This window comes from Giraffa tippelskirchi, chromosome 3, assembly GCF_054371585.1.
Source record: "Giraffa tippelskirchi isolate mGirTip1 chromosome 3, T2T-mGirTip1v1.2.pri, whole genome shotgun sequence".
Taxonomy (NCBI): domain Eukaryota; kingdom Metazoa; phylum Chordata; class Mammalia; order Artiodactyla; family Giraffidae; genus Giraffa; species Giraffa tippelskirchi.
Genome location: NC_137277.1, coordinates 153,194,045 through 153,207,023, shown reverse-complemented (window position 1 = coordinate 153,207,023; position 12,979 = coordinate 153,194,045). Strand labels below are relative to the sequence as shown.

The 12,979-nt window shown below is 36.1% G+C and overlaps 2 protein-coding genes across 2 annotated transcripts in view; one reads left to right on the top strand and one right to left on the bottom strand.

Annotated features, from left to right (window-relative positions):
- DYTN (dystrotelin) overlaps window positions 1-5,073 on the top strand; it is a 71,633-nt gene extending 66,560 nt beyond the window's left edge. Inside the window, 1 exon segment of the mRNA XM_081574989.1 lies at window positions 4,970-5,073. Coding sequence (XP_081431115.1) covers window positions 4,970-5,073 — 104 coding nt within the window.
- Window positions 5,074-7,717: 2,644 nt separating this feature from the next.
- FAM237A (family with sequence similarity 237 member A) lies at window positions 7,718-12,859 on the bottom strand. The gene is made up of 2 exons (XM_081583196.1): window positions 12,444-12,859; window positions 7,718-8,482 (listed from the first exon to the last, which is right to left on the bottom strand). The coding sequence occupies exons 1-2, from the start codon at window positions 12,853-12,855 to the stop codon at window positions 8,343-8,345; spliced, it is 552 nt and encodes a 183-aa protein (XP_081439322.1). The 5' UTR covers window positions 12,856-12,859; the 3' UTR covers window positions 7,718-8,342.
- Between the last annotated feature and the right edge of the window lie 120 nt (window positions 12,860-12,979).

The following is a 12,979-nucleotide window of genomic DNA, read 5'->3' as shown; positions in this document are numbered from 1 at the left end:
GTTTCTTCTCATTTATCAGTGAAATTTCCAATGTAAATCTCTGAAATCCTTTCCCTTGCTTCTCTTCCCTCTCTCCTTGCCTTCTATTTACCGCAGCATGTTTCAAGGATGAGAAGGCAAGGCAAGGGAGTGATGATGGGGTTGGGAGGTGAGGTTAAGGGGGATGTGGGAGAATTATTCCATTTCCTTTCTTCCCCACCTGGAACCATCATCTAAACTATTATTTTAAATAATCAGAAAATGAAGCTTGAACTTCAGTTGATTGTAGAAAAATAAAGAGCAGTGCTTAAGCAACACTGGATCTTTATCTCAATTATTTAGAAAGTAGACTTCTCAAAAGTAGCCATGAAGGTATATGTAGATATACTGCCTAGGAATCCTAAGAGTATGTACTGAAGTCTTGGTAAGTCTTTCTGTCTTTGTCATATATACATGTACACACATATATGCATATATATGAAAATCCTTGATAGGAAATGGTACACAGAATTCTAGCATTAAGCTTCATGAAGGTAGAAAAAAATGTATCTAGTTGGTTCATCATTCATTCATTCAACAAATACTAATTGAACTTTATGTGCTAAGAGCTGTGTTGGATACTGGGCATTCATTTAGAAAGGGATAGATTTATGTTTTTACAAAATTGATATTGTGTGGGAAATGACTTGAAGAAGGGCAAGGGGGTTTGTAAACCGACTGGATGAGAGCCTATTGTAGTCTAGGCAAGTGACAGTGGCTTAGCCTGGGTGGACGGCTACATACTTATTGCAACGAGGAAGGATGGGAAAGCTGAGACAGAGGTCAACACATCAGGAGTTCTGTTTTGAACACATTAAGTGTGAACTGCTTGGAAACAACCAAATGGAAATATCAGAGGCAATCAACATGCACAATCTGGAGCTCAAGAGAGAGGTCTTAGTCCAGAGTAAATATTCAATATATATTAGTTTGCCTAATTAATTACTCTTGTAAGGAAGACATGGGCTCAATATTTCCATTGCCAGAAAAGTAATACAGGCTAGATAATCTAATATGTTTAAACCTCTGTACCCATTATTTTGATAGCCTTCTCTCACATCCTCAATTCATTCAGAGCACAGATAAATTGTTAGTTACATTCAAATGAATTATTTTCCCATTGCAATTTCCTCTGGACTGTTGGGTGACGCTAGTGGTAAAGAATCCGCCTGCCAATTCAGGAGATGTAAGAGATACAGCTTCGATCTCTGGGTCAGGTGGATCACCTGCAGGAGGGCATTGTAACCTATTCCATGGTGAATTGCCTGGAGAATTCCATGGACAGATGAGTCTGACAGGCTACAGTCCATAGGGTCATAAGGAGTTGGACCTGACTGAAACAACTTAGCATGCACTCATGCACACTGATTTCACAGGTGTTCCTGTTATAGGAAGGGGGACCCCTTCCAGGGCCCAAAAGTGGGCTCTTGTATAATACATGGAAGTGAATTGTCTGAGGAGACACACATGCTGACAAAGCAAGAGACTTTATTGGAAAAAAGTGCCCGGGCAGAGAGCAGGAGGGTAAAGGAATCCAGGAGAACTGCTCTGCCATATGGCTCACAGTCTTGGGTTTTATGGTAATGGGATTAGTTTCTGGGTTGTCTCTAGCCAATCATTCTGACTCAGGGTCCTTCCTGGTGGCACATGCATGGCTCAGTCAAGATGGATTCCAACAAGAAGGATTTGGGGAGGTGGTAGGACACATGGCCTCTCCTTTTGATCCTACCTGAACAGCTTTGATGTGCTCCTTTCCCAATTTTGAACCAGTCCATTGTTCCATGACCGGCTCTAACTGTTGCTTCTTAACCTGCACACAGGTTTCTCAGGAGGCAGGTAAGGTGGTCTGGTATTTCCATCTCTTTAAGAATTTTCCACAGTTTGTTGTAATCCACACAGTTGAAGGCTTTAGCATAGTCAATGAAGCAGAAGTAGATGTTTCTCTGGAATTCCTTTGCTTTTTCTATGATCCAACGGATATTGGCGATTTAATCTCTGGTTCCTCGGCCTTTTCTAAGTCCAGCTTGTACATCTGGAAGTTCTCAGTTCACATACTGTTGAAGCCTAGCTTGAAGGATTTCGAGCATTACCTTGCTAGCATGTGAAATGAGCACAACTGTGCAGTAATTTCAACATTCTTTGGCACTGACCTTCTTTGGGGTTGAAATGAACATTTTCCAGTTCTGTGGCCACTGCTGAGTTTTCCAAATTTGCTGGAATATTGAGGGCAGCAGTTTCACAGCATCATCTTTTAGGATTTGAAATAGCTCAGCTGGAATCCCATCACCTCCACTAGCTTTGTTCATAGTGATGCTTCTTCCTAAGGCCCAGGATGTCTGGCTCTAGGTGGATGATCACACCATCATGGTTATCCAAGTCATTAAAGCTTTTTTCATACAGTTCTTCTATATATTCTTGCCACCTCTCCTTAATATCTCCTGCTTCTGTTAGGCCCTTACCGTTTCTGTCCTTTATCGTGCTCATCCTTTCACAAAATATTCCCTTGATATCTCCAATATTCTTGAAGCAGTCTCTAGTCCTTCCCATAACACTTTTTTCCTCTACTTCTTTGTACTGTTCATTTAAGAAGGCCTTTTATCTCTCCTTGTTATTCTCTGGAACTCTGCATTCAGTTGGGTATATCTTTTCCTTTCTCCCTTGTTTTTTGCTTCTCTTCTTTCCTTAGCTATGTGTAAAGCTTCCTTAGACAACCGCTTTTCCTTCTTGCATTTCTTTTTCTTTTGGATGGTTTTGGTCACTGCTTCCTGTACAATGTTATGAACTTCTGTCCATAATTCCTCACGCATTCTGTGTACCAGATCTAATTCCTTGAATCTATTTGTCACTTCCACTGTATAAACATAAGGGATTTGGTTTAGGTCATACTCGACTGGCCTAGTGATTTTCCATACTTTCTTCACTTTAAGCCTGAATTTTGCAATAAGGAGCTGATGATCTGAGCCACAGTCAGCTCTAGGTGCATATCTTCAGCTATTTTAACATTTCAAGGGACTGGAACTTAAAAAAAAACAACTAAAATAAAAAAATTTTTTTAATTGAAATTAAAAATTTTTTTTTAAATTTTAAAAAAATGTATGAAATGGAGTGTTGTTTCTCTATTTTTTATTACTGTATTTAAAGTTTTTATAACTATGGGCTGAGAAACAGAATATTCTAAAGTAAGTTTGCCTCTGGACAAAATTTTATTCAGGCAATAGAATATTATTTATTCAAGGTTCTTGTAGTTCTGGAACAATGTTAGAGAATAAACAGTAAAAAAAGGCATGAACCCTCTCCTCTTGTGTTCAACAGAAAACAGCACAGATGGAGCCAAAATAAATCATGTAACTGAAGTGTATAACTAACAAAATAAGCCTTTCCAAGTTTTTATTTCCTGCAATCTTATTTTTATTAATTACACAAACAACATTATACAATATGCTCGTTGTAAAATTAAAATGACCAAGTGTAAATGCTTTTTAAAAATGAATTCACCATCATGACCTGGCACCTGTTTCTCAGAAGTAAACACTGTTGGCAGTTTAATGAATTTTTCTTCAGACTTTTTTCTTTGCGTATATGTGTCTCTACTTTCTCAACATAAATTAGATTGTATTTGTTTTTGCTCTTTTCACTTGCCATATACCTTATACATTGAGCAATGTCATTTTTAAAGTGCTACATAATATCCCGTGGTGTAAATATACAATAATTTACTTATTGGTGTGTAATTAAGTTGCTCTCAATTTTTTATTATCATAAGAATGTTTTGGTGAATATCCTTATAGCATATATATTTGTACTCATATGTAAATACGTTTGTAGGATCAATTCCTAGAAGTGGAACTTTTAGCTTAAAAATTATGCATATCGATTTTTTTGGTTGATAACTACCAAACTGATGATCTTTCTACAGCACAATTCCTATTACAATAGATCATAGGGGACCACTCAAACCATAACTATAGAGCAGAGGTCTCAAAGCATCATCCCTAGGCCAGCAGCGTCAGTATTACCCAGGAACCTATTAGGAACAAAATTTCTTGGGTCCCATCACTGATATACTATAGCAGTCTGAGTTCTCCAGAACTGATGTCTCCTTTTGAGTCCAAAAGCAGAAGAAAATTGATGTCTCTGCTGGAAAACAATCAGGCAGAAGGAATTCTCTTACTCAGACCTTTTCTGTTCAAGCCTTCAATTGATTGGATGAGGTCCATCCACCTAATTAGGGAGGGCACTCTGCTCAGTCTACTCATTCAAATGTTAACTTCACCCAGAAACACCTGCACAGACATACCCAGAAAAATGTTTTACTAAATATCCAAGCACCACAGTCTATTCAAATTGACACATAAAATTAACCCTCGTATATATTGAATCTGAACTCTGAGCCTGCGACCTAACAATCTGTTTTAATACTCTCCAGGTGACTTTAGGTTTTCTTTGGTGGCTCAGATGGTAAAGAATCTGCCTGCAGTGCAGGAGACCCGGCTTCGATCCCTGGGTCAGAAAGATCCCCTGGAGAAGGAAATGGCAACCAACTCTAGTATTCTTGTTTGGAGAATTCCACAGACGGGGAGACTGGCAGGCTACAGTCCATGTGATCATAAAGAGTCAGAAATGACTGAGCAACTAACACAACAAACAAAGGTGATTTCAACATACACCAGAGTTTGAAAACCACTGCTCAAGAGTGGGCTCTCTGGCCACTCAGAATTTTGCTTGAACCTATGGGAAAATTCTCTTCAAGAACCACAACTTGTCTCGATTGGTAATTGATCATGGTAAATGATACCCACGTCATTTGCAGGCTAGCTGAGAGAAAGGGCATTGCCACCAGGAACTGAAGAGAGATGAATTTTAGTTCTTCTCTGTGCTAGAACTTTATTAAGATCAGTTTAAGGACCTACAGGTGCTTTCTCTGAAGGACTTTCCTGTTTGTTGATTTCAGACCTGCAATCTTCAGTAAACCTGGACCTGTATTGTGGAGCTGAGAGAATGTGCAGGGCCTTCTCTGCCCTTGTTGATCAGATCACCCTGAACAACCTGAAGTGAAAAGGAACCCAGATTCCAAGGCCCCTTAAGGTGATGACGAAATGTGTTTTCAAAATCTGTACTGACTGCACTAAACCTTCTACCTCTTTCTTGATAGTCTGGTATGAAGCATGATGAAAATTTTATTTTTTTAATCTCTCTACTCTTGTGTCTTAGTTCTTCAGAGTAAAGCCTTGGGAGTGAGGAGGGGTAGAGCGAAATGGAAAGAAGAGGCAAATCAAATCTAGTTGTGCTGTACCTCCAATAGAGGCCCTTCCTCTGAATACACTGGTAGTCGTATTCAAGGGTGTGGTCTACAGGAATTTGTGCAACTATCTTCTTCAAAATCTAAATTTCCGAATTGATGACCTAATTTTCTGTCCAGATGCTTCTGCTGGAGAACAGGCTTGGCAAAGAACAAAACACACACAAACACACACACACACACACACACACACACACACACGAGTGCATGCAGAACTGGTCAGATCTGAATAAACCCTGCAGATTCTACCAATGTCAATTCTCTGGTTGTGTTATTGTACTATAGTTATGCAAGATGTTACTATGGAGGGAACCTGGATGAAGGGTAAATAGGATGTCTCTGTATTATCTCTCACAAAGTGTATGACTCAGCAATTATCTCAAAATAATTTTATATTAAAACAAATGTTTCTCTCTAAAATCCCACATTCAATGAATTTGATCAAAGTACTTGTGTGCTTCCCTCCTCTGTATGTATGATTAGGGTATTTAAGTGAATAAAGTTCAAAGTGGTAGCTAACATTTTTTAACTGTGAGAGTGTTGAGCTTCTACACACCGTATATGTACTAGCTCATTTAAACCTCACAACAAATCTAGTAAATAGATATCTCATTTTATAAGAAAATTAAGGCGCAAAGATGGTCAGTAACTTGTCCAGAGTCATTTGGTCACTACTTGATGAAGTTGAGGTTCGAACCCAGCTCTTGAGCCTGTACTCTAACCACTGCTTTCAACTTTCAGTAAAAATTGCTTTGGTTCCATTATTTCACCTATTGTCTGGATGTGCAGTTCGTATTACATTTAGAGAGACTGTGTGCTCTTTTTCATATGATTCATAACTTCTAGTAATGTTTCCAAAGTGAAATAAAGTCCAACTGGGTAGGATTAGGACTATGTTACTCCTGTTCAATCTCATCCTTATCTTTTTGAATTTGCTTTTCAGCCTAACATGAGTTTTGTTTGTTTGTTTTGTTATTCAGCATATTCACTCTTTCTTACTTCCTTCTAGCTTGTTCCTTACAAGTTTAACAAGGATGCCTCAGAGCTGCTGCTGCTGCTAAGTCGCTTCAGTTGTGTCCAACTCTGTGCGACCCCATAGACAGCAGCCCACCAGGCTCCGCTGTCCCTGGGATTCTCCAGGCAAGAATACTGGAGTGGGTTGCCATTTCCTTCTCCAGTGCATGAGAGGGAAAAGTGAAAGTGAAGTCACTCTGTCGTGTCCGACTCTTAGCGATCCCATGGATTGTAGCCTACCAGGCTCCTCCATCCATGGAATTTTCCAGACAAGAGCACCGGTCAGCAAACTACAGCCCAAGGGTCAAATCTGCCCACTGCCAGTTTTGTGCTGGCTGTGAATGAAGAGAGGTTATATTTTTTAAAAAAATAATTGGAAAAAGTCAAATGAAGAATAATGTTTTCTAACACTTGAAAATGACTTGGAATCAAATTTCAGTGTCCACAAGCAAAGTTTTATTGGAACACTGCCATGTTCATGAAATTTACTTGTTGTCTACAGCTGCTTGCATTCTACAAAGACAGAATTGATTAATTGCACCAGAGACTAGATGGCTCACAAAGCATCACAAAAAGTTGGCAGCCCCTCTCATGTAGTACCAAGGTGTAGGAGGAGTAAGGGGCAAGCCTTGCAAGAATGACATCTCTTCAATGATGTATAACAGATAATGAGTTTACGTGATACTTTTTAAGAAATTGATATAAGACATTAATGAAAGTAGCACAAAAGTAAAACCATGACCCACCGTAGAAACGGTAGTCAAAGAATGGCAGCTCTTAATGTGCTCATTCTTCTAATCAAGTTAAAGCTGAGGCTGGGCCCCCTTCTCACTTCCTTCCCCAGACTTGCTTCCCCTATTGTCAGGATTTGGTGAATCTTCAGATACAGCTATGTCTTCTAATATTAACCCTTTGGGTAAGATTTATCATTTAAGGAGGCCCTAAACCTTCAGTGAAAACACTTACCAAGACTTCCTTTGGATCTAGGAAAGCAAGTGAATTGCTAACATAGCTGAAACTCAAACTGGTTTTCAACCATCAGTTATAATAGAATGATTGGTGAGATGAGCATAATTAGAGATAAAAATAGCATTGTGTCTGGAACTCAAATAAATTTGCTAATTGGACTTCTTTGCAATGAACCTTATTCAGACCTGGTCATTTTGAGGAAAAATATTTTTATGGATTCTTTTCTTATAATGCTGTTTTTTATTTTTAGTTTGCTTTTCAAAGCAAAGTGTTATCAATTATAGTCTTAATATTTAATCCAATAGAAAATATACTAATTGGAGAAAAAATTTATACTTACTGCTATTTTGTTAGAGTTTGGATTATCATTAATGGTAACACTGAATATTGAAATAAAAAGACTTCAATAACATTACTTGGGGTCCAGAGCTTTTATTAATTTTGTTTCTGTTAGTAGAATGCTTCATTTACCAGTTGCTTCGTTTTGTTTTTTGCATCACTTAGTTCAAAATATTCAAAAATATTCTTTCAAACAAAATTCAGATAATATTAAGTGTAGTCTCATATGCCTGTTCATAAGTAATTCAGTGATTGATGTCTTTGAAGCCATGCAGTGTATTCAAATTAAATGTCTAGCACTCTAGTTCATTAACAATGTCAAGCCCCAAAACAATGACCAAAATGGATACAAAGAATCTGAGTAGCCCCTTCCAACCCCCTCCAGTATTCTTGCCTGGAGAATCCTATGGACAGAGGAGTCTGGGGGCTACAGTCCATTGGGTCGCAAAGAGTCAGACAAAACTGAAGCAACTTAGCATGCACAGGTCCTCTCTTTCAGACAGTGGGATGATCTGACAGCAGTGTCACCATTTGAAGGAACGTGCTAGCAGCCTAAAAGAATGAAGCTAAGTACTCTGAGAGAATGTGGCTTAATATTTATCTTTTTACACTCCCACCATTTCAAGTAAATGAATGATCAATAGTCAAAAAATATATATATATTTGTTTAAATGCCAAGATGTGCTGAGCTCTGAGGTTAGATTTATTTTCTCTTTATTTCCAGGCCACTGGTCACTTTTCCAATGAACTTTGATCTGCTCCTATGCAAATGCATGCTTATCAAGTCTTCAATCAACTCTTTCTTCTTTAGGGAAGGGGTTCTTGGTTGCTGAGAATAGGCACCTGAAAGTAGAGAAAAGGAACTAATCATTAGATCACCAAAATATTTTCAGGCTGATTAAACAACAATGATTGGTTTTAAAAAGAAAGTTTTCTGCCACTCTACTATTTCTGCCACTCTGCTATTAAGATTTTGTATAAATTTATTGCAAAGGTATATATGTAAATTCTTATTTATGCAAAATTTTGGTCCTATAAAATTTAATTATGTAATATGAATTAAGTAGATTATAAGAAATACATTTCCTATTGGATTAATATGTATTAAAATATACTTTTCTGACTAGAAAAGTAAAAAATTGTTATATAATATAAAAATTAAAAAAAGAAGTTTAAACCATCCATAGTATAATCTTCCAAAGAGAATCATAATTTTATGCATACATACTTTATGCCATAATTTAATTTACCATTACCCGACTATGGGACATTTAGATTATTTCCAATTTTCTGTTATTATAAATAATATTGCAGTGAAGAACCTTGTACTGCAAAATCGACTACAGCTCCAAATGTTTCTTTAGAAAGATTTCTAGATAAGTAATTTCTGATTATGCTACTTACAAAATTTCTTATAGTGAGTAAAGTAGAAAATCAAGCATTTGTAAATCTAATACATATTTCTAAAGCATTGTTCTGTCTTCCGCTTAGCGTTTAAAAAATAAGCGCTATGAACATTTGTCAGCTAGTTAGACACCAACTGCAAACATCATCAAATTATAAATCTAAATGTTAATTTTCATGTCAAATGAAAATGTTAATTTTCATATCATTTTCATGTCAAAGAGGAAAGCAAAGACTCACAATTTTTCTAGACCATCCAAACTACCAAGCTCAGGAAGGCAAGTTTTTCTGTTTCTCTTAGGGGCAGAGCAAGATTTGTTGAAGCAAGGAATCATCATTTTTGATACAAACAAGGATATGCTTAAAAATCCTTTCATTTGTCTTGAAGCCTTTACTAAACCATGAGTTAACCTCAACTCTGTTATTTTCTACTTGGGAGACATTATCAGCTTATACTTTTCCTAAATCAATTTATCATTTTCTCTCTCATTCTCTCTGCCTATCGGCCTATTATCCATCATAATTTAGTACTTAAGCCTGGGTATAACCTCTTCAATGCTGAATATTTCAGCATTCAGTTATTAGCTCGTATTTTTCTAGACAAATTAATGATGCTCTTTTGAGTCTTTTCTCAAACAATAATATCTTCAGCTCCCGGGATTTTGGTAATTCTCATTTCTGGATCACCTCTCTTCCTGCTTATCATTGTTATAAAGCACCACAGTATCTAGATCATCACTAAGCTCAGGAAGTTATCCTTGGAGTAAAAGGCTCTTTCAGATTCTTCCTATAGGTAAGTCCATGCTTTTCATACATCTATTTTTTATAAGATCACAGAACATCAGAACATAGAACCTTAAGAGACATTATGGGTCTTCAAATTTTTTCCATATCCCTCTTTTTCAGATGAAGAAACTAAGAGCTAAATAAGTCAATTAGCTTGCCCAAGTTTATATAGCTATTTGATATCTCTTGTTTTTGTATTTGCTGACTCAATATTAACAAATATATTAACATACAAAGTTATATAGGAGTTCTGTGTTTTTAATAAGGCATGGTTCATTGCAACATTATTCAAGTGTATTTTAACTATTTAACTTGAAGACATCAAAATAGCAAGAACCTTTTTGTGTATTACGGAGACACTTATTTTAGTTCTTCTCTTCTGCTCTGATGATGTAATTTTCCTGAGAACTATGGGGACAAACACTTCTTCACTCTCAGCCTGTCCCAACCTGATAGAATATTAATTCCCTGGGGACAAAAGAAAAAATTAGTGGAGAATCTGTGCAGGTACATCCAGAGTCTAGTTGAGCCACTAGAAATTTAATCAAGCCTCTTGAGATAAAATCTCGATGTTCCTGCAACTATTTAGCTTTAAAACATGGTGTCTCCTTGACCCAAGACCCTCTTTGACTGTGACTGTACAATATAAATGGGAAGTCTTACTTCCTGGTATGCAACAATTGTTTATGTCAAACATTGAAATAACTTCAGTAAAGTAAGATGTTTAGTCCTACTGCTTGCAAAGTTTTCAGACCGGCTGGGTCAATAGCATCTCTGTAGCAAGATGAAGGAAGTGACTTCCAATGCTGAAGACAAATCCACTAGTGTTTTTTTAAAGATAGAAATGTTGAAGTGTGCTCAGAAAATTACATGTAGTCTCAGACTATTTTGATAGCCTATTGCAAACAAGTAAACTGAAACCATTCTTTGAGATTCTGTGTATATCTACATAATTATAATATAGAATTATAGTACATAATATATAATTAGTTATAATATAATTACATGTGATATATTTATAGATTATTTTCATGTTAAGTTGAACACAAATATTATTATTTTCATTTATTCTATAGATAAAGCAATTCAAAGTGAGTGTAAAACACAATGTCAATATCTGGGCAGCTTCTATTCAAAATATTTTTAAAATATTGTCAACCAACATTTATAGACACTCATTTTGTACTTCTGCTTTAGTAAGTAAGCTGGTGAAAGAATATTTCCTCTAGGAAATGAAATTGGTTTAAGTGACGATAACATTTGCCAAAACAATAAATTTATGTATAAACAATACCAGTGGATTATCTGGTTTTATGGGTCAGTTAATCATATCTTTTGTTATTGAGATTAAAACAAATTAAATATTTAAAGCTTCTACAATATCTTGAGAAAAGATTTGTCTAGAACTATTACTGTTAATTGCTATTTTAATAGATTTTTCCATTTTACAATTATATAACAATTCTCACAACAAAATGTGCAAATGAAAAAATTATTTTATTCTTCAGTTTTCCACTACTTCATAAACAGTTACTACCACTCGAACAGTCCTTGTTGCAAGCTTTAGAGGCTCATTGGTTGAAAACAACACAGAAAAAGGAACAAAAACAGTATGAATAAGGCTAAGTTATCTCTCAGCTTACTCACAGTGTTTCATTCACCCTCATTCTAATTCTATAAAGGAAATTTTTTTCTAGTGTCCCCAGAGAAGATGTATGTAAGACTGAAGACTAATATATATTCAAATATTATATATTATATATTATATTATATATTTATATTATATTATATTATATATTATATTATATTATATTATATTATATAATAATATAATAAAATATAATATAATAATATAATAATATATTATAATTATAATATATTATAATATAATTATATTATTATATAATATTATATATTATATTATATATTAATATTATATATTTGAATATATATTTATTCAATGAAAAATCTAAATTTGTAGGAAGTCCCAGATTTCTACAAATTAATTACTCAGCTTGCTGGAAGTTAATTGCTTATTTGAGATTTGTTCAGAAAACAAGGGACAGTGAATTTGCAAGCCAGCTGATTTTTCTACCATTTATATCATCAACTAAGTAAATCTTAAGGAGTCCTTCCATTTATATGAAAACATTTGGGTTATTTTTTCTTTTTAAAAGGGGTAAGAGCTTGTGTGCTGAAGGTGTTTCTCAGGCTTGTATTCAAATCTTCCTGATTCCATAGCAAGTAAACACAGGTTATGACTACCAATGTTCAGCCTAACTGAAAAAAAATATTAATTTGGGGGCATCCTTTTATACCTTGATATTGTGTTTTAGGAATCATGTCTTTTCTTACTTGTCTATCTGATTCTTCTTTGCTGTTATTTACCAGAAGTATGAAGATGAGGACAATATGTTGATTTAAAAAAAGCTACTGCAAATTACAAAAGGAAGTGTTATGTATCTTCCTATTACTTGTGTGTTCTTTGGGTTCACCCCCAAGAAGACTATGTGTGGCAGTGGATTCCCCTAAAGCCATTTCCCTGTTCCTCACAATTCAGCACATTCATACTTGGTTGACCCTTTCAAGAGACATGGGGTCTGGGGTTGACCACCTTTTTTTCTCCCTGTGTGCTGTGAACGCACTGCTGAGATCTTCACTTCCTCTCCAGCCAATTGTCTTCTTCCTAAGCCGTGGTTTCTAGAGAGAACACAGTCCACATAGATGTCCCAGAAGAGTTGGGCCAGATCCCAAAACAATGCCCCATGCTGCAAGTTTTCAGATGACTTCAGGTAGATCATAAAATCCCAGAAACCTGAAACAGTGTTGGAGATTCGAGGCTTCCGCATTTCCAGGAGGAGCACTGAAGAAGATTCCCAGCACTGAGGATCAGCTTGGTTAAGAGCCAGCAGATCTGTCTGGCTGTGACAGAAGAAAGGAGACACACAGCATACTCCCACGATGAGCAGGGAGCAGGTGAGACTCAGGGGGTGGTAGATCCTTCCTCTGTTCCCAGTATCGGCCATGACCTTGAAACTGCACAAGATGGAAATATTTCACATGAGTCCTTACTTGTGCTCTGCTCAGTAAAGAAAATAATTTTGTCCTTTAAGAAACTTGGTGCCAGCAATGGAAACATACCAGTATCTC

What these genes read in the sequence shown, in the direction of transcription:
- FAM237A (XM_081583196.1), bottom strand. Translation starts at nt 12,855, where the DNA reads ATGGCCGATACTGGGAACAGAGGAAGGATCTACCACCCCCTGAGTCTC. An exon ending in GCACACAGGGAGAAAAAAAG is followed by an intron (nt 8,483 to 12,443) that starts GTGGTCAACCCC and finishes CTCTACTTTCAG; the next exon opens with GTGCCTATTCTCAGCAACCA.